Here is a 21,370-nt window from a genome sequence, read left to right on the forward strand (position 1 = left end):
ACGCCTCACCGCCATCATGATCGTCCCCTCTCACATCGCCCACCCCTCTGTCATCAAATCCCCTCATCATCAAGTTTCCCCTATAATGCACTTGCTCCCTTGTCATCAACTCCCCGTCCCCCCACCATTATCCCTCCTCCCCGTCATAAATGCCTCCTGTCATCAACATCACCATCCCAAAATTATACCACTCCCTTCCCCTTGCCTTTGACCCTGTCATCATCACCTTTTCCCCTGGAATTTTAACCCTCCTCTGTTCCATCACTTCACCATCAATATCAACCCCGCCTGTCATGTGATCCTGACAACCCCTTCCCTTTTGTTGTCATCCCCCTCCCCTCGTCTCCTTGCCTGCCATCATTATTCTCTTCCCTCCCCTCCGTCATTGTTTCCCCAACCCTCATCATCACTTCCTCTCTCCACCATTCTTCCCCCTCCTTCATCAAGATCCAGGCTGCCTATAAGGTTCGTCATTGAGGGAGTTGTAAATATGTATCTGGGTGTGTGGGTTGAGTCAGGGGCCAGAGTTGAAGGGATACAGAATCTTCAAAACGTTTTTGAAGATCATAAGGATACAGAGGCTTGAGGTAAAGTATGGGTTGAGTGGTTGAGAGTTTTAAAAATGTATATTGTTATAATGGATTGTAATGGGATGCATTCTCACATTTTAAAGGAAGTGGCTGCAGAGATGGGGGATGCAGTAATGTAGCGTACTGTAATCTTCCGAGATTCCTGAGACTGGAAAAGAGCTTACGAAAAGAATGAAGATTCTTAGGGAATATAATAAACACAAATAACTGAATATTGGCAATCTGAAACAAAAGATATGCTTGAGAAAAAGTGGATCTGACAACAACTGTTGAGATAGGATTGACGGTCAGAATCTTTTTCCCTTGAGTTGAAATATCTAATACTAGCGGGCATGCATTTAATGAGGGGGGAGGGGAGAAGACAGTTGGAAGGAAATGTGAAGGGCAAGTTTTTTACACAGAGTGGTGAGAGTCTGGAATGCGCTGCTAGGGGTAGTGGTAGAGTCAGATATGTTAGGCTGTTTAGGAACTTTCAGATGTGCACACAAATATGCAAGGAATGGTGCGATATGGACCATAGGCAGGCAGGAGGGTTTAGTTTAATTTGGTATCATGCTCGGCACAACATCTTGGACCGAAGGGCCTGTTCTTGTGCTGTACTGTTCCTCGTTAAAAACAGAGTTAATGCTTTGAGTTCAGTAAATGTTCGTCAGAACATGCTTAGAATTCTTAGGGACTTGACGGAGTAGATGCAGAGAGGTTGTTTCCCCCATGGGAGAATCTAATATCAGAAAACATAATGTGAGAATTAGGGTTTGGACATCTAAGGTAGAGATGAGGGATTTCTTCTCTGAGAATAATGAATCTGTGGAATCCTTTACCAGAGAGGGCTTTTGAGGGTCGGTCATTAGTATATTCAAGGCTGAGATAGATTTTTAATCATTAAGTGAATCAGGGGTTACAGGCAAAGTACAGGAAAATGGAGTTTTGGATTAGAACCCTCTGGTTTCTTCCCACAGTCCCAAGATTTGCAGGTTGGGTGTATTAGCCATGGTAGATTGTCCATAGTGTCCAGGGATGTACCGGCTGGTAGATTAGATAATAATTGAACAATTCTAAAAGAAATAAAAGCTGCTCCTTCCCAGTTTGGAGACAAGGAAATTCTATACCACTGAGTTATTTTTAACATGGCTTCCATGAATAACAAGTTGATAAAATATTCATTATTGTGAAATTCGTGCTTTTGTTAAATTTGCATCCCCTGACTCTCATATTTGCAAAAAATGCAGTTAAAAAGATTGTTAGAAACTAAAATTTAGTGTCATCTGTTGCTGAAGCAGTAATTCTATTAAAAAGCAAACAGTTTCTTGAAAAAGAGGTGATGTTGAAAACTATAAGGATAAGCATGGGAGTGGGGTTGGTCAGTGTTAAAACTGTTAGCCCATTAAATGTGCGACATTGAGTTTCTTTAGATTAATAACTCAGTCCTGACCCCTTTGTTCTGGTTTATGTCACGACATCTCGTAGCAAACCAGATTGGTTAGAGAAAGCAAAATGGGTCCTTCTCTTACTCTTGTTCTGGGGAGAAAAGCTGTGTGAAAAACAAATGCGGGAGAAAAAATTCCTTGAGATGAATCTCGCTAACATTGCCTGTGAATTCATAGATTTGTATTTGGTCACGTTCATTGTATCACATTGAACTTCAGACAGATGACGTTAGCAATAGTAGAGAAATGGCAATGCCTTTAATTATCATCATTTACCAGTGATTGCAACTTCTGGCTAATGGTGAGATTCGTGTACAATATCTCAAGAAAGCATTGCCAATCACCTTTCTCACAGAACATTAATGCACATTTTCCAAAAATTAGGCTTTGGTTATTTGATTAATGAATTGGGAAACTTGATTAGTTACTTTGTGGATAGATTTTTAAAATGATCTGTTGTGAACTTGAGAAATTTTTGAGGAACTATGTGGGTGCGTTTCTGAGTTTATGTTGCTATATCGATCAGCATTTGGAATAGCTTGTAATATTGGACAGTTGAATCTTTTGTTTCTGACCATCTCTGTTCCCTGTTCCAAACAGCAATAAAATGTGCTCCGTTAATCTCCTCCCTACAGTGACCTATTTTTCTAATCAACCTGTTCAGTGATGATATGACACACCTCTGGGGCAGGTTGGCTTTGAACCTGGCTTTCTTGGTCCAGGAGTAGGGACACTACCACTGCACCACAAGAGGGTCCTAAGAACTGATCTATTGCTAGCAAATGATCACAATGCATTTCATTAATGCAAATTCACTATAACATGATTGATGAATTGGGGACACTGTTTCTGTAATGTGAACTTTTAAAGCACGTATTAGATATAACACAGTTCCAGTCTCGTTAGTTGAAATGGTGCTGCTATTACGCGATTTTCTTATAACTCAGGATTGCACGAGAACAGAACTTTCACGTTATAACAGAACTGACTGTGCTGTCTGCTTAAGAATGTGTGGTCTGAATGCTACATTAGGCACTGTGTGAAACTGTTCAAACTCCATTCTTCACCTGTATCGTGATTATCTTTGCAACATAACATTTATTGTTCAATATCTGTACAGAATTGCAAAATTTAAATGGCTTAATTGTGTTATAAGCTGGACCATGGATAGGTTGGGGAGATGTATTTCTTTCACTGTTGGCCAGGATGTGAGAAATGATCACTCTCTGGCAGAGTTCCTGTGAATGGCACCTTGCAAAAAACGCAACCTGTTGTGCTTGTTGTACTACAAGTGGTTTCAAAAGAAAAGTTTGTTTCAGTTATCCGATTGTTTATAAAGTGATCCAATCAAGGTGATTATAATCTTTAAATAATTCAAAAAGTAGATACAGACCAAATCAAAATTATATTTGCATGTCTTAAACTAGTTATTTAGCCCCTTCAACACTTATAGAGTCATAGAGATGTACAGCACGGACACAGATCCTTCAGTCCAACTCGTCCATGCCAACCAGATATCCCAACGCAATCTAGTCCCACCTGGCCCATATCCCTCCAAACCCTTCCTATTCATATACCCATCCAGATGCCTTTTAAATGTTGCAATTGTACTAGCCTCCACCATTTCCTTTGGCAGCTCATTCCATACACGTACCACCCCCCAGTGAAAAAATTGCTTCCTTGGGTCGCTTTTATATCTTTCCCCTCTCACTCTAAACCTATGCCCTCTAGCTCTGGACTCCCCCACTCCAGGGAAAAGTCTATTTATCCTATCCTTGCCCCTCATGATTTTATAAACCTCCATAAGATCACCCTTCAGCCTCCGATGCTCCAGGGAAAACAACCCCAGCCTGTTCAGCCTCTCCCCATCCTCCAACCCTGCAACATCCTTGTAAATCTTTTCTGAACCCTTTCAAATTTCACAATATCTTTCCAATAGGAAGGTGTCACTTCTCAGCCCATTAGCCCATCTGATCAAGATCCCATTGTAATCTGAGGTAACTTTCTTCACTGTCCACTACTCCTCCAATTTTGGTGTCATCTGCAAACTTACTAACTATACCTCCTATGTTCATATCCAAATCATTTATATAAATGACGAAAAGTAATAGACCCAGCACCGATCCTTGTGGCATTCCACTGATCACAGGCCTCCAGTCTGAAAAACAACCCTCCACCACCAACCTCTGTCCTCTACCTTTCAGCCAGTTCTGTATCCAAATGGCTAGTTCTCCCTGTATTTAAATGAGATCTAACTTCTTCAAATGAACACAACATTGATCTTTGAAAAAAACACTTAATTTGGCTTAAGTGCATTTGGCCTCAGACCTTCGGATGACTACCCTCCAAGGCGGACTTTGGGACATGCAACTATGCAAAGTGGCAGAGCAGAAGCTGATAGCCAAGTTTGGTACCCCTGGGGGTGGCCTTAACTGGCACATTGGGTTCATGTCACACTACAGGTAACCCCACTGTACTACACACTTTGTCACGCGCACACAGGCTCTCTCTCGTATGCACGCACCCTCTCATAGGCTTATCCCCCGACACACTTAGACACATATTTGACCCAAGCTTACACATACTGTTTCTCATGTGCTCACACTCACATGCACTCATTCACACTGTCTCTCCTGCACGCGTGCACACACAAGTTTATAGGATGAATTTGTATTGGCAGAATTACATGTAATTTTGCTCAAAAACTGCATAAATCCATGTAAGATTCTGTAAATCCCACTTTAGAAATAGAACCAGTCTCACTTAACATTGAGACACAGACTTTAACCTCACACTTTTAAGGCATTGTCTGAGCTGAGATTAGTCTGATTAGTTTCCCTACAGTGTGGAAACAGGCCCTTCGGCCCAACTGGTCCACACCGACCCTCCGAAGAGTAACCACCCAGACCCATTTTCCTCTGACTAATACACCTAATATTATGGGCAATTTAGCATGGCCAATTCACCTGACCTGCACATCTTTGGACTATGGGAGGAAACCGGAGCACCCGGAGGAAACCCACGCAGACACTGGGAGAATGTACAAACTCCACACAAACAGTCATCCGAGGCTGGAATCGAACCTGGGACCCTGGTGCTGTGAAGCAGCAGTGCTAACCACTGAGCCACCGTGCCGCCCTAGATGACACCTGTTGTTAGAAAAGCCAGAGCTATTTTGAGAATACTTGGAAGTACTCAGGGATGCCCTCGTAAGAGCAGGTTACGATGCTCAACTCATTGACCGCCAGTTCGGACATGCCACAGCGAGGAACCTCCTCAGGAGACAGATATGAGCTGCATCTGAGAGGGTACTCTTCGTTGTCCAGGAGCCGAAAAACTACACCATGGTCTTCGCAGCCTGCAACACATGATCATTGAGGATGAGCACCTTGCCAAAACCTTCCCCACACCTCCACTTCTCACCTTTAAACAATTACCAAACCTCAAACAGATCATTGTTCAAAGCAAGCTGCCCGACTTTCAGGACAATACCATACAACCTTGTCATGGTAGATGCTGCAAGACGTGTCAGAGTGTCAACATGGATACCACCATTACGCCATGGATATCTCCCACCATGTATGTGGCAGGTACTCATGCGACTCAGCCAATGTTGTCTATCTCATACGCTGCAGGCAAGGATGCCCTGAGGCATTGTACATTAGCGAGACCAAGCAGAGGCTACAGCAATGGGTGAATGGATTAATGCATTATCTGGGCTGACATGACGCCAATTGTTAAAGTTCACTTGGGAATGTAATTTTTAAAAAAAAAGTTTTGTGATTTACATGTGAAAGAACTGAAACCAACATGGGCATTCTAAAAAATGAGAGACTTAACAAACAATGCAGGTCTTTTACAATATATAATTTCAGTTACATCACACTAAACAATTCATATAAATTCGGTGTTTTACAATCTTATTCTCCACAACCACCTGATGAAGGAGCAGCGCTCCGAAAGCTAGTGCTTCCTAATAAACCTGTTAGACTATAACCTGAGGTTGTGTGATTTTTAACTTTGTACGCACCAGTCCAAAACATCGGCATCTCCAAATCATATTTTGAGAATGTAACTTAAAATGAATTCTGGAATTCACATATTAAAGAACTGGAACTAGCATATCCCATTCTAAAAGTTGAAAGACCTAATCTGAATTTGTTTAATATGTCATTACAGCTCCATGACACTGTAACCCTTTTGCTATGAATTCTGTGTCTGATCTTATACTCCACAACCACCTAATGAAGGAGCAGCGCTTTGAAAGCTAGTGTTTCCAAATAATCTATACCCTGGTAGACTGCACCCTGATGTTGTGTGATTTTTAACTTTGTCTACCCTAGTCCAACACCGGCACCTTTAAATCATATTTTTTTTAATTAAAACTAAATATTGAGGCACCAAATTATATTCAGAAAACTGAAACTTAGTTCTAACTTTTTGATCTGTTTTTATTTCTGTAGACTTCAAGTGCTTGAGGATAAAGTTGATCTCTCCGAGAAGGTGTGTTGAAATATTAAGCATTTGTTTTACATTCTAATTTGCATTTTAGTGTGTTCATGTTTCAACGGGAAAGAAATCCACCAGTGAGAAGTGTTGTTATTTCTAATATGTTCAAAGTGCGACGGTGGTTGGGGGGAGGGAAATGCAGTTGAAATTGCCTTTTAAATTCTCTCAAAGACTGTGGTAGGAAAGTATCTTTTCCCAATACTTTCCCTGCACTTATGTGTGGAGTTACTTCTATTACCCCAACTATTTTAAAAATGAAATGCAAGCATTATCAAATTAAGTTACTATTTTTGGTGGGGAAGGAAAGAAGAATAACCGCAACAGTGTTTCTCATGCTGTATTGTGCATGCAAATGGCATAAGTGATGTGTTTTAATTGTTGGTGTCTTTTTATGCTTTCGTAACTTAACAAGTGAATACCTTCTTTCAGGAATGTATAAAAGAAAAGCTGAGTTTACTACATAGCTTCTTACAAACAAATACACAAAATGACCTCAGTGAACTGGAAACAAAACTTCAGAGAGAGGAACTCTCTGAGGTAAGTCTGTTAAGAAAGTTGGTGGAGCAGGTTCTGTTCAGTAGTATATTTAAAAGGGGAATATCGTGAATACATAAAAGAACCTCCAAAAAATGGATGTGAAACGTTCCAGCAGTATAAAACCCTGGTATTTGTTTGTAGTAGAGAGCGTCAGTGATATCAAATAGTGGAGTCTTGACTGTCAGCTGCCAGCCACAGCTTTATAATTTGTTCGTTGCCTCCCGAGTTATGAAGATGAGCCTTTTCCTTTTTTTTCTAGCAATAAGATATCTCATTCTCTCTCTTATGACAGACATTTGGGCATGCATTGTTGTAGATTTTAAACTATCCTTCGCCCCTTTAAGACTGCTGTAGATCTAATGTTTGCTTCCTGGCCTTGAATTTTCTGATGATAAGGGAACACTGTGCCTCCTGCCCATTGGTTTTGGTTCTGGATCCCCAAAAGTGCTGAAGTATATTGTCCCTGTTTATTCCTGGGGCTGAGAAAGGTCATTGTCATTCCATTGGTCTGAGATGGGTATTAATCTTGTTCATATTAATTTGTTTCAGTGATTGTATTGTGTGTGTTTGCTGCTAGTCTGTCTTTATGGTTTCTCACTTGTTTGACTTTTTTTCAGGAGGGTTACCTGGCCAAAGTGAAAGCGCTGCTCAATCAGGAGCTTTTTGAAGGGAATGGAGACTCTGCGCCTGGAATCAATTCAAATGGTTGCTCTGAGAATGGGGCTTCAGACAGTGATAAAAATGAGACCAATGGAGTGGTTGATGAGCCAAATGGTCAAGAGGAAAGCAATATGGAGACCGAGGTGATGGTTTTCCCGACTGCAAAGAGTCGTGGGAAGCGGCTGAGTAAATCCAATGGCGATAACAAACGTATGTGCACTTTCTTTGCCCCGAGTTGTTTGTTTACTGACACTCTTGAAAAATATTAAATTAGCACTCCGATTACATTCCATTTGGAATAATGGTCAGCTTGAATTCCACCTCAGTCTCTTGTAAATATGCAATACTGTTCTTTGTCAATTCTTATGGTTGCAGAGAAAAGTGTATGGAATGAGGGGCCGAAAATGTCAGCTGAATGTTCTAATTAATGAAGACACTGGAAAAAGAATTCAGTGGCATTTTGTTTTTGTTAAAAAATCCTTTCCCCATCTCTAGGTTTCTATGTTCAAAGCTGTGGACCAAGAAGGGTACTCAAGATTTGTTGACAACATGCAAGATTCACAGCTAATGTTGAGAAAACTTGAGGGAAGTAAATAGAATGCATAGCTAGATCAGGTTATTATAAAACAAGGTTAGAAGTTGAACAAGAACTAGAAGTACAATTCTTGTGCAAGATTATCGTTCGGACCCCACCCCATCCCTGGAATCTTGCTCAAATCTGTTTCCTTAATTTGATAACGGAAATTGAGATCTGCTGCAGTTAAGGAGAACTACTTTAGGATTGACTTAGAAATGGAACCTTTGATTCCACCGCCCCCCCAAATAAATAAGCAACAATGCACAAAATTCAAAGCCATGAGTGAGGTTTTGTACAGTACAGTACTTGGTTCTTGGAGTGGGTTATTTACTCAATCCTAGTTGGCATTGGGAAACTTAAATAGGTTCAAATCCAAACCTTTTATGTTAAATTGGATACCAGAAAGAATTTCAGAACTCATCGGTAAATATGGATTTATTGCAGCCCTTTTCGGAAGGTTCCTGAGAGTTGAGGGAGTCTCAGGTAATAGGTAGTCAGTGAGAGAGCAGCTCATTAATATCATTGAAGGACAGGCTTGAAACATTTGGATTTTCCTGGTCCTTATCATGTGTTTATGGTTGCTAGTTCCCATAACTTCAGATCCACTGCAATGTGGTTCACTCTTCACTGCACTCTGGGCAATTAGGAATTTGCACTAAATGCTGGTCTAGCTAGTGACACCCACATTTATATTTCAGTATTCTTTCATGGAATGTGGGCAGTGCTGGCTAGGGCATTTATTATTACCCCAAATTGCCTACAGAACAATTTAATGTGGGTCTGAAGTCACGTGTATGTCAGACTAAGTAAGGATGGCAAATTTTCTTCCCTGAAGGACAGGTGGAGCCAGATGAGTTATTATGATAGTGACATTGGTTATATGGTTAGCTTTTAATTCCAGATATTTATCGAATTCAGATTTTTTTTTTGATTCACTTGAGTGTTGCAGGCTGATCACCATTTATTGACCGTCCCGAGTAGCCCTTGAGAAGGTAATGGTGAGTTGCCACCTTGAACCACTGCAGTCAATGTGGTATAGATAGATCTACAATGCCTCCAGAGATTTCACCATCTGTCGTGGTGGGATTCAAATTCATTCTCTCAGAACATTTAGCCTGAGACTCTGGATTACTAATCCAGTGACATTACTATAAAATCACCATCTCCCCTCACACACACCATGAACATTCTTTTAAAAATCCCCTATGCACTACCATAGGCATGTATGCATAAGTTGGCACATTTATAATTTTGGCCATTATTAATGTATTTTGGGCAAGCTGTTCCATCACTGCGCTTTGAAGCAAAATGTGATTATGTTTTCACTGAACTTTCATGTTTTCTTTATAGCAGGGGCCACTGTTAATGATTGATTCTTTGTCCCGGGAATCTTAATACTATTTGATTGGGTTCAACACAGCCCCTGACCCTGAGGTCAGCTATCTCACTGGATGTGGATCAGTCTTGAGTGCCCTTCTGAGGCCCTGAACTTTCCCCTCTCAATGCTTTGAAGGAATTCCTTAAAAGGGTTGGGAGATTTCGTGAAAATCCTCCATTGCAACCCAGTTTCCTACATTTGATATTTCTCCAAAATTTGCCATAATTGAAATCCCGTGCTGTTTTTTGAGCTCTGCTTCCAATTAACAAAATTTATTTCTGTTCTAGGTTTATCAGGATCTCCAAGGGTCACCAGGAATTCAGTCAAGCAGCAAACTACAATCATCTCCATGTTTGCTAAGGCGTGAGTATTCAAGTAGTTAGGGGTAGCATGAAGGGGGAGTGCCTGGTTTCAGGTCAAGTTCCTGACTGATGAATTACAAGGAAATAGTAATTGGATTCAGATGATGCTCGTAAAGCTTGAATGATTTTAGGCAATTCTCATGTCGAACACACTACTAACTAAATTGATATTTTTAAAAGGTGTTGTTCAAGCATATAAAACTTTTATGGGGCTCAGTAGGTTAAATACTGAAGAGATGTTTTTCTTGATGCCGGATGTTATGTAGAACCAGGAGTCACAATCTCAGATTAAGGGATTGGCTATTTAGGACTAACAGGTAGACGATACGTCTACTCCAAAGAACTGTGCAGTCTCAAGTCAATGAGTCACCGCAATTGGGGAGTGTCTAGAATTATCTCATGACTTTTGTATTTTTTCTTTGCCTTTTAAAAAGAAAGGAAGAAAAGTTAAGTTGAAACAACTTGTGTTAAAGTTAATGTAAGTGAAATAAAGTTCAAACACAGCAGTTCAGACATGTGGCGTATGCCTGTTGTAATAAGTGGAAAGTCATGGGCACCAGTTGTGACCTAGACAATCATGTGCAGAAAGTACCATTGGCTGCAGAAACTTGAACTCTTGGTTTTTGGAGCTTGAACAGTGAATTAAGTCTCTGAGTTACATCCGCAGTGATGAAAGCTATTTGGGGAGGTGGCCACGCAGTTGGTTGGGGGTCTGCAAGAAAATAGGGAGTGGTAACTTTGAGGAAGTCTAAGAACCAGGCAGGTAAAGAAGTCCCCTGACATGATTCTACTTACTGACCAGTTTTCTTTTTCAAATGCTGTCAAGGGCTATAGCTCCTCAGAAGTGCAGTCAGTATAAGTCCATCGCACCACCGGTGGCTCAGCCGCAAAAGGGAAGAAGAGTTGAAAAGCTGTAGTGATAAGGAAAAGGATGGGTGTTTCCTTATTGTAGGTATGTGTTGGTATGTTCTGTCCCTTGTTGCTAGGGTCAAGGATCTCATGGACTGGCTGTAGAGCATTCTTTGGCAACAAGGTGAATACCAAAAGCACAAGTAGGAAAGAAACCAGGGTCCTGAAAGCAGATTTTGGGCAGTTTGAAAGGAACTTTAAAAATAGATCCTCAAAAGTAGTAATCTCGGGATTATTTCCAAGCCCATGGATAGATGGAACCTGTGCCAGATGGATAGGTCGCACTTTAACAGGCCTAGGATTAATACCCTCACTGGGACACTTACTTTTCTGCAACAGAAGGATTAAACTAAGTGGGGATTGGAATCCAAATGAAAGATCAGATTGGAGGGAATACAACTTGTAAAAGGAAGTAGAACAGTAGCCAGCAAAATTAGAAGGTGAGGCGAAAGCAAATATCAGATAGGATCAGTATGTAGAATAATGTCTGAATTAAGAGTACTGTATCTGAAAGCACACAAAGCAAAATGTTGTTGATACTGGAAATCTGAAATTAAAAAATGCTGAAGAAGGTTGGGTATGGCAGCAATTGTGCAGTGAGAAACTGAATTAATTTTTCAAGTTCAATATGACTTTCCATAATTGAAAGAAGCTGGATATAGGTGGCTTTTTTACTATTGACAGAAGAGGAGCAAATGGAATAGATCTAATTGAATAATGAAGCAGGCTCAACCAGCAGAATCTCCTCCTTTTTATATGTTCCCAGTATGTTCAAAACAGAAATGGATAGATTCTTAGATATTAAAGATATCAAGGAATATGGGATTGGTGCGTGAAAAATGGCTTTTGTTGTAGAAGATCCACCAGAATCTAATTATTTGGCAGACAAACTTTAGGGGCCAGGAGGCCTACTTCCCCGATGTCCTTTGTTTCTGCATCAGCCTTAGTTAGGAGTTGAAAGCTCTGAATGTATCAGATCTTGATGTATGATCTAACTATTATATTTCCTGTAACAAGGCAAAGATATGATAACATGCTTTGTTTAAAAGTGAGAAAAGACGTTCTAATGTGATCTTTTGTTTTTTTGGAGGATTAATGTGTTATTTCTTATGTACCTAATTGTTTATAGGAATGCAAGTAAACCTGTGTACTTCAGAGTTTATTGATCAGGTATAAAGTCTAAATAAGAAGTATGCATCGGTGGCCTTAGATCAGGGGAAGTTGGTAATACTCTCAGCCGCTTTATGGATTGTACAGTCTGTGCTTTGTCACCAATAATAGGGTTATTTCACAGGAGAACACTTGATGACATATCACCAGTTAGATTTGACAGTCTGTGTTGCTAGCACAAGGTCTGGCAAGTACAGGGCTACTCTGCAAATATTGCAGCCCTATGAGAATATACTGAGAGTTTCAAGAGTTCCAGGTATAGAAGCCAGTAAACATTTTATCTGAAAGATGTTGGACTTAGAAGGTTGTAATATTTAAATCCAATTTACCTTGTTGGAAAAGTCTGTGTTTAGTGAGTACAGTTATTGAAAAGATTGCTTTGGTGCTCTAGCCCCTATGGGAGTACAATATGATTAAAATAACTTGCTGGGGATTCATCTGATCTCTTACAACAAACAATGGAGTTCTGAATGATGTATGACTTATCTTTTTTTTCTTGTGATATTGTTCTCTTTTGTACTTTTATAGAGAATATAGTGAAATAGAGAACCCTTGTAGGGGCAAGACCAACACTGAAACATAAGTGCATAGATTCTGTACGGGGTGATGATATACTATATGTTCCAAAGACAAGTTTTTGACATTCGTATTATCATCTGTTCTAGGGCAAATAAGCGCAAGTCAGAGGATCTAAATGAACTAGAAGTAACAAATGTTAAAGAAGAGGAATCTGATGACCAGGTAATGAAATTAGGCTAATTTTGGTTCAGATGATGATCTAGAGTTTTATCTTTTGTAATGTCCTTAATCTCTTGGTCCCCATCATGTGCCTGCTGGCTATTACAGATGCTAAACAATGAGTGTCAGGAATGTTCAAGGAATCTTTCTGGTGTTGATCTCTCAACTCAAGCAAGAATCATTGACTTGAGCTGTGGATTGGGAACCTCGGGAGATGATTATTTTTAAACTGTACCTACGGATTACAGCACATACATGCTATGCCATGCTTATATTTGTTTCCTGTGTCCTCATTCATTCTGTCACTCCTTGCCTACCTCCCTGCTCAGCCAATTCCTGAGAACAGTTTATATGGTATAAATAGGAATTGAACTGTTAACATTCTGGCCTGTTCTCACCACCACACAATACTTAGCTCAGAATAGGCACTTCTTAGCTGAATATCAAACTAACCTAGTTATTGGTGTGTGTCTGTGCAGACATTGGTTGCCTTAGAATTGTAGAGAGGAATGGTAACTTTTGAGTTAGCGTTTTCCTAGAAGTTTTATTTATTCTTCTTCTCATCCTTTCTCTTTCCCCTTTCCCATTCCCCTTTCCTCTATTTGTTAGCTCATAATAGAATTAGCAGAGGTGAGCTAAAAAGACTATTTTAAACAGAGGGAGGATACTTGTTGAAAACAAATAAGCTTGTATTGTAAGCTGAACAAATTCCTCTGTACTGGAGTGAAATGGTTGATTAATTTTACAACACACTGCATGGCTTTCAATCAAATTCTTGTGAATGTGTAGAATAAATCTCCTTGCAATACAATATTTAAGTCGTCATTGGACAAGAATATGGATGTATATGGAATAGTATAGGTTAGATGGGCTTCAGATTGGCACAAATCGAGGGCCGAAGGGCCTGTACTGCGCTGTAATGTTCTATGTTCTAATACAGACATAGTTTAGCCTTTTAAATAGGAGGTCTTGTCAACAGGTCAAATATTTGGAAAATGTAATTATCACTAGGTTTCATTTCATCCTATCCTATCTAATATTGTGTTAGTGATATTTTTATATATATGTAGAGTGCTAATGTAAAAGATATATAAATATTACAGTTTGGATGTCGTTTTTTTCTGGTTTAGAGGGAACTGGATGAAAAGAGAATTAAAGTGGAATCTGAGCAAAAGTAGGTTTTCGATTTTTATTTATTACTTTAAAAATTTTAATCTAGAAATGACTTTGCATGTTGGAAAGTAATGCTGTAATAGCAATGCTAACTATAGTCATAGCAGACACTTGTGACTTTGCAACCATTATTGAGGCAGAAATTGAAACACAGTGGGGATGATGAACACAGATTTGGAAATAACGGCTCATTCAAAGACATGTGAGTGAGAAAAGGAAGTTGAATACTGAACAATTTAATCAGAGTAGATATTCTTGAGCAGAAAATGAGTTCAGGTGAGAAGGTGCAAGTAAAGCTAGAAAGAGATGGGAGTTCAGGATTGGAACAGGAATGCCTTGGTGAAGATTGGCTTGTTAGGGAAGAGGGCTGGTGCAGCTGTCTCATTGTGACGTGAGGAGGGACGGTGAAGGGTTTGAAGAGTTGAAAAAAGATGTGCAGTATCCTGGAGTTGTGAAGGAGTTTGGCAGAGGAGACGGAGCCCTATTAGCACTTGATACTATCCACCCAGATCTGATGATTGACTAAACCAGCTGAGCATCAACTATGCTGAAGTTTTCACCAATGGTTTTGGGGGAATTAATGTAGAAGTGTGACCAGGATGGGAGAAACTAAAAGGACTTTGGCAAGTTCAGAGGTGTTAATAGTTATCATCATCAGCAATCACTCATTTAATGAGTGGGATTGTCCACCTAGGAAATTCCAAGTCACTCTTTATGGGTTCTGTGGGTCCGTGTGTGGCCAATGAGCCCAAACCTAGAACCACATCTCCAACCACACATTTGGCAGGTGTTTCCAGGAGGTGGAACTGGTCCTTGGCCTTGAGATCACCCATATTCTTTTTCCAGTTCTTTTTCTGTACTTCCTTTTTCTGGCAAATGTTCTCAAAGAATTGTCTTGCTTCTTACAGTCCCAACAGGAGAGATAAGTGAGTGGTTAATCACATTGACAGCTGCAGAGGTATTGTGGTAAAGGGTAGAAAGCTTTGGAAGCAAGGAGTTTGAGAAACAGATTTTTGATAAAACCAGACTGAAGAGACAAAAATGGATGCACAAAGGATCACAGGAAAATGGTGGAGATGGATTTGAGATTGACTGACTTAACATTTTGGATCACAAACTGAAAATGTGTTGCTGGAAAAGCGCAGCAGGTCAGGCAGCATCCAGGGAACAGGAGAATCGACGTTTCGGGCATAAGCCCTTCTTCATAAGCCCTGAAGAAGGGCTTATGCCCGAAACGTCGATTCTCCTGTTCCCTGGATGCTGCCTGACCTGCTGCGCTTTTCCAGTAACACATTTTCAGCTCTGATCTCCAGACCTCACTTTCTCCTCCATTTTGGATCACAAAGCAAGCTTGCTTTTCTGTGGCAAAAGTTGATGATTGTTCATCTTGCTGCAGTTAAAGGGCTGAGACGTGCACTGAAGGTAGGCTCTGATGGAGGGAAATATTGCTTCATCAGCAAAATTAACAGGAGTTTTCTTTCTAGGCTACCTGCTGGGAGTGAAGCTACTTCCAAACCCAAAGCTGTGCAAACTCCTAAGGTGAGTAGGATTAGAGATTGATTTGTACACTGGGAGTATATATTTCAGTTAATAGTATGATGGCTTTTGGAGAAAGAGCTCAATTTAGTAATTCTGTAAAACAATGCTTCTAAAGTTGAAATCTAATATAAGAATGAGCCTTAGTTGAATATAATGTTCTCATTCATGAAATATGCACATTTTTCAGTTTGTTCCTTTTTTATGTGAGAATTAAGCAAATTTGAGTTTGAGGAGTTTTTTTAACAATAATATGCAAGTGTTACCTTTGTCCATCATGTTACCAACATCATCTGCTCTTTGATATAAATTTGAACACTAGTTTCTCCTAGATGTTTCAGTGAGTAATTTGGTCATTATCTGGAATCCAAAAATGTAATTTCATACCTGTGCTCTTTTTCAGACTCCACCTCCCAAATGCACAGACTGCAAGCAGTTCTTGGATGACGCAGATCTCAAGTACTTCCAGGGCGATCCCGATGATGCAGTGAGTGGTGTTTCTTTTGTTGAGTTTTCTCCTGACGGCAATAAAAAGCTTCTAGCCTTTCTGAAGCCTGCTCCAGTGCATTTCCTCATATGAGATTCCATGGTTGGGAGACTTTTCTATTCTGAAAAGCATTGCAACTTGTTCTTGTCTGCCATGCATGAACATTTTCAACAATTCGCTGTGCAGTAGAATGGGGCAGAACTCCAGTTTGAGGATTTGTAATTGTTTTAGTTTATCTGGGAAGTGATTGAAGTGTCTGAAGACTTTGGTGTATATTATACTGATATGTTTTATCAGTGGAGGCAGGCTGATGCACATACGCACAGCCAAGATTGCTGGGCATTGGGCATCATTAAGTACTTCCTGCAAAAAGTATAAAGTAGCCACTTGCATCACCTGGCAACAGTAAGCTCTGAACTTCTCCTAGATTCTGCAAATGTTGGTGCTCAACTGACCTGGGAATGGGATGAGAATGAAATAGTTTCCAACTGGGGTTTCCTTGTTCCATTATTTCAACAGTAGAAGCTGTTTTTGCTTAAAGCAAGTCCTCCTGAAATGTTTTGCCATTAACCTGAAAGGATGTTAGTCATCTGTTTCATGTACACTAAGCACATGGATATGTGGAAGTGGCACAAAACATAACATTGTTCCATGTCACTATTTATGGCTAGAGATCCTGGTGGCATACAGTGGAATATAGGAGAAGAGGGTAGTCATTCGGTTCTCAAGCCTGTGCTGCCACTTGGTTAGATCATGGCTGATCTGTGTGACGACTCACTGGGCTAGTGTGCTGGAAATAAACCCCTGTTATTTCCACAGTTGTCCCACAAGTTAAAGGTTTAAAAGTAAGTATGCAAAGATCCCCAATATACCTGATCTTCAGGTCCAGGTTGATGGAAATCGTGGATAAAGTGAGGACTGGAGATCAGAGTCGGAGAGTGTGACGCTGCAAAAGCACAACAGGTCAGGCAGCATCTGAGGAGCAGGAGAGTTGGTGCAAAAGCTCTTCTTCAGGAATGAAGGGGTGGCCCAAGGGGGCTGAGAGATAAATGGGAGAGGGTTTGGGGCTGAGGGGAAGGTAGCTAGGAATGTGATGGATAGTTGAAGGTAGGGTGAAAGTGATAGGTCGGAGTGGATAGGTGGGAAGGAAGATGGACAGGTAGGACAGTTCAAGAGGGTGGTGCCGCATTGGAAGGTTGGATGTGGGATAAGTTGGGGGGAAGGGGAAATGAGGAAACTGGTGAAATCCACATTGATTCCATGTGGCTCTGAGGCCGAACACTATAACTCCTCCTCCCACTCCGCCAAGGGCATGCAAGTCCTGGGCCGCCTCCGCTGCCAAATTCTAGCCACCCGACGCCTGGAGGAAGAACGCATCATCTTCCACCTTGGGATCCTCCAACTACAAGGGATCGATGTGGATTTCACCAGTTTTCTCTTTCCCCCCCCCCCCCCACTTATCACAGATTCGACCTTCCAACTCGGCACCACCATCTTGAACTGTCCTACCTATCTACCTTCCTTCCCACCTATCCGCTCCACTCTCCTCTCTGACTTATCACCTTCACCCCAACATCATCTACCTATCACATTCCCAGCTACCTTCTCCTCCCTCCTCCCATTTATTTCTCAGCCCCCCCAGGGCCACCCCCACATTCCTGATGAAGAGCTTATGCTCAAAACATTGACTGTCCTGCTCCTCGGATGCTGCCTGACCGGCTGTGCTTTTACAGCAACACACTGATAAAAATCATGGACTGGGTTTCTATCCTTAACAAGTATTTCTATTTGTTGCAATTAATTAAAATCGAGCTACAGATAATGTTATAAACCGTCATCATAAAATACAACTAGTTAAGATTCTAATCTCCTTCTTAACCCCCCCCATATGGAAAGGCGGATGTAGACGAGTTGTGGGGTGAGTCAGAGGGACAACTGGGAAGGCAGTTCAATCATGTTTGTTCGCAGAATCTGTTGAGTTGATTCTTGCTGATCAGAATGTTCTTTGCAGCCTTCCTTTTCTGAATGCTTCCACTGATTTCCAAGAGGCACTGGGTAGCTCGTTCACTTATAAAAAGATCTCTGACATATTTCTAAATTTCCCAGCTTACAAGACACTGCTAAAGGAAAGATAAACTGATTGTCTTCAGGTTTTGGCCACAGAGAACTATAGTAGATGCTGGCCAGCCAGTGGTACCCATGTCCCGAAGTAAAGAAAAAAAGAACAGAGACAGTTGCTGAGTTGGTGAAGATCTGATCACTTCTCACTATATCTTATTGCTCGCCCCAAGTTGTTCAGTTATCTGAGAACCAGTTACACAGTTCTTGGCAAGCAAAAGACCTTTATCATTGATAATTAATCATTAATCCATAGACTGATCAACTACTTGTTGCTATCCAAAGCTGCATCTGAATACAGAGCCCTTTGGTTCTAGCTCACCTGCAACCTAATCTTCAGTTACCGCGTATACAAGCAGCTGTTTAAATGATGTTTGCCATAGTGTTTGGGTACTTGCTTTTCAAAATGTGCAGCAATCTTTGCTAGTTTTAAAACAATTCTTTCTCATTTCAGTCCCCAATTGTAAAAGCAATTTTAAAAAAAAAAGTCATGGTCTTTACATCTGTACCTCACATGCATTGAAAATGTGGTCTTGCAGAGTTACTTTGCATTTCAGGTTTTACAGTGCTGCTTGTTAATACCCTACACTGTGTCCCATTACGGATAGAGGAAATCAGACCAGAAGTCTTGGGCTTTTGGTACAGTCCAGAGGTGGGGAACCTTTTTCATGTTGGAAGGCCGCATTATGTTAGTTGTAATCTAATAAGGCCACATCCAAGAAACTTCAGTTATATATTGTTCAAAATTCACATTATTTTGTAAAAATCTAACTACTATGTGCTAACTAAAAAAAAGAAAATAATGTTAATTCTAAAGCTAACTAACCTTTTAATGACTTTATTGTGACTGCTTTTTGTAGGAAAGCATTTGAATATTTGGTTGCAGCATGGAGGTCTGCAGTTTTAGCTGATCCTCTGGATGGATATCCGTCATTTGTGACCTTAAGGGCGTCTTGATTTTGGTTAAGTAGGAGAATGTAGATTCACAGCAATCAGTGATTGAAAAGCAAGAAAGAATTTTTCGTGCATGTTGCCGAAGGCATGGGTATTCTATTGCATTTTTCCATATTTCAATTGGATCTTTCTTGGATCATTCATTTTAAGATTAAAATAAAAATAATAAAGGACAAAAAATTTAAAAAGAAAAGATTTGTTCTGCAAAATTTGGATTCAATTTAAAGGCCACACACAATGGCCTAGAAGGCCGCATGCAGCCTTAAGGCCGCAGGTTCCCCACCCCTGGTACAGTCAGTTCTGCTACAACACGGTAGAAATCGCAAACCACATAATAGCGACACCATTTAAACAAACGGGGCCAGAATAGCATTATAAACAATACACGCTTTAAATGTTCACACTGCGTCCCCAATTCATCAATCATGTTATAGCAAATTCACATTTAACGAAACGTGTGTTATAGCAGAACGATCTGTACTTGGAAGGATACTTGTGTACACCATTCACATGTTCATTCGCGATCCTCGGAACCAACTATGTTCAGGGGAATGCCTGGGAGATGGTCAGCTCTTTGTCCCCTCTACTTGTGTCTTGGTGATTATGAACCTGAAATGATGAAGAATTTAATGCCATTCTATTGTTACTTAAACAGCTGGAAGAGCCCGAGATGCTGACCAATGAGCGTTTGTCACTATTTGAAGGAACAAATGATGAAGGGTTTGAGAGTTATGATGACCTGCCTCAACATAAAGTTACCTTCTTCAGGTCAGTATGGATGACTACATTGGTAATAATTCCTTTACTGTTCTATTTTCTCAAAACATGAAAGGTGACTTGTTCCTATCAGGTGCAGGTACTTTGAAGATAAATATCAATCAAATCAAGAAGAGTGGATATGAACTGCAATTAGTTTTAAAGGAACCTGGGTATTACTGTGGTTCAGCTCTCAGAAGTCAATTAAGAGGATGTTAGTACAAGAACAACTAGTGAAACGAGACAAAGAAATGTGCTTTGATTTTGTTTTAGTCAATATTTTTAGTGAGCCTCTAAAAGTGAATGTTGTGAAAATGTTTTGCTGCAGGTTTAGTTTTTGAACTTTATTCCATTGTCTTTGCAGTATTTATGATCGAAAAGGCCACCTATGTCCTTTTGATACTGGTCTGATTGAAAAAAATGTGGAGTTGTACTTCAGCGGTGTGGTGAAACCAATCTATGATGACAATCCTAGCCTTGATGGTGCGTGAATTCCCCCTTGTGAATAACTGATCAATGTTGACATTAAGATAGCATTGTATTGAAAACCAATCTCTGGCATTGACTTCTTTCACTGCTTAATTGAAAACATGTGGTCTAAGGTACAGTAAGAATCCTTGGTGTGAACTCCATGTTGTGAACCTATTCTCAAGTAAAGAATATGTTTTTATTTACTTGTTAGGAAGAAATGTAGATGGTGCTATCTCTGCATTATCACCTTGCTGGAAAATCTGTTCTCACAGCAATGTAGCAAACCTATTGGTGTCAACAGGAAAGCCTAAAGTCAGCATGTGAATGTTGTGCAGTGTGCTTTATAATGCAATTTAATTGCTTCCGCCACTTGTACTAACCGGTATTTCACCCTTGCTTTATGCACCTCAATGATTGTTCTGGACAAAATCTAATTTTGGGAAGATAGCATCTGTTCATTAACAGCTGGATGTTTATTGCAGTTCACGTGGGCAGTGTGACTGTTTCACTAGGTCGCCTTTATTCTAAACTGAAAAGCTTGCCACAGACTGAGTAGTGCTATCCCCTAGCAGTAACCTCTATGGTGATCAAATTGAAACTCACTCCGCATAATTTGTTTCTGCAATATGTAAATTGACACCAGTATGCTTTACTGGCCATCTCTGCACAGTGGAGCGCTTTCCTTTGTCACTTGCTATCACCTAAAAATATTATACAATGTGGGGTGATAATGTATGGTGAGACATTATCATTTTCTGTGTTCTCTCAAACAGGTGGAGTCAGAGCGAAGAAACTAGGACCAATAAACGCTTGGTGGATAACTGGTTTTGATGGTGGTGAAAAGGCTTTGATTGGGTTCACTACAGGTAAATAAATGTTAGGATTATTAAAACTTCAGATGCTTTTTCTAATCTTGAACATGTGCTTTTGAGTCTTGAGCAATGCTGTTCAATATTGATGTTATGTGGTGTTCTGGAGGAATCAGGGTTTGATTTAAACCTCATATTAATTCTGCCAG

General features: G+C 40.3%; 1 protein-coding gene across 2 annotated transcripts in view; it reads left to right on the top strand.

The window, feature by feature from the left end:
• dnmt1 (DNA (cytosine-5-)-methyltransferase 1) overlaps positions 1-21,370 on the top strand; it is a 58,714-nt gene that overhangs the window by 12,398 nt on the left and 24,946 nt on the right. Inside the window, exons 2-12 of one of the 2 annotated variants that reach the window (XM_043695007.1) lie at positions 6,481-6,520; positions 6,956-7,063; positions 7,681-7,933; positions 9,966-10,041; positions 12,785-12,860; positions 13,988-14,031; positions 15,515-15,569; positions 15,970-16,053; positions 19,781-19,893; positions 20,246-20,364; positions 21,126-21,218. In XM_043695007.1, the coding sequence (XP_043550942.1) occupies positions 6,481-6,520; positions 6,956-7,063; positions 7,681-7,933; positions 9,966-10,041; positions 12,785-12,860; positions 13,988-14,031; positions 15,515-15,569; positions 15,970-16,053; positions 19,781-19,893; positions 20,246-20,364; positions 21,126-21,218 (1,061 nt within the window). The remainder of the gene's footprint in view (positions 1-6,480; positions 6,521-6,955; positions 7,064-7,680; positions 7,934-9,965; positions 10,042-12,784; positions 12,861-13,987; positions 14,032-15,514; positions 15,570-15,969; positions 16,054-19,780; positions 19,894-20,245; positions 20,365-21,125; positions 21,219-21,370) is intronic. The other variant, XM_043695008.1, reaches the window with a different exon arrangement.

Source organism: Chiloscyllium plagiosum, chromosome 8, assembly GCF_004010195.1.
Source record: "Chiloscyllium plagiosum isolate BGI_BamShark_2017 chromosome 8, ASM401019v2, whole genome shotgun sequence".
Taxonomy (NCBI): domain Eukaryota; kingdom Metazoa; phylum Chordata; class Chondrichthyes; order Orectolobiformes; family Hemiscylliidae; genus Chiloscyllium; species Chiloscyllium plagiosum.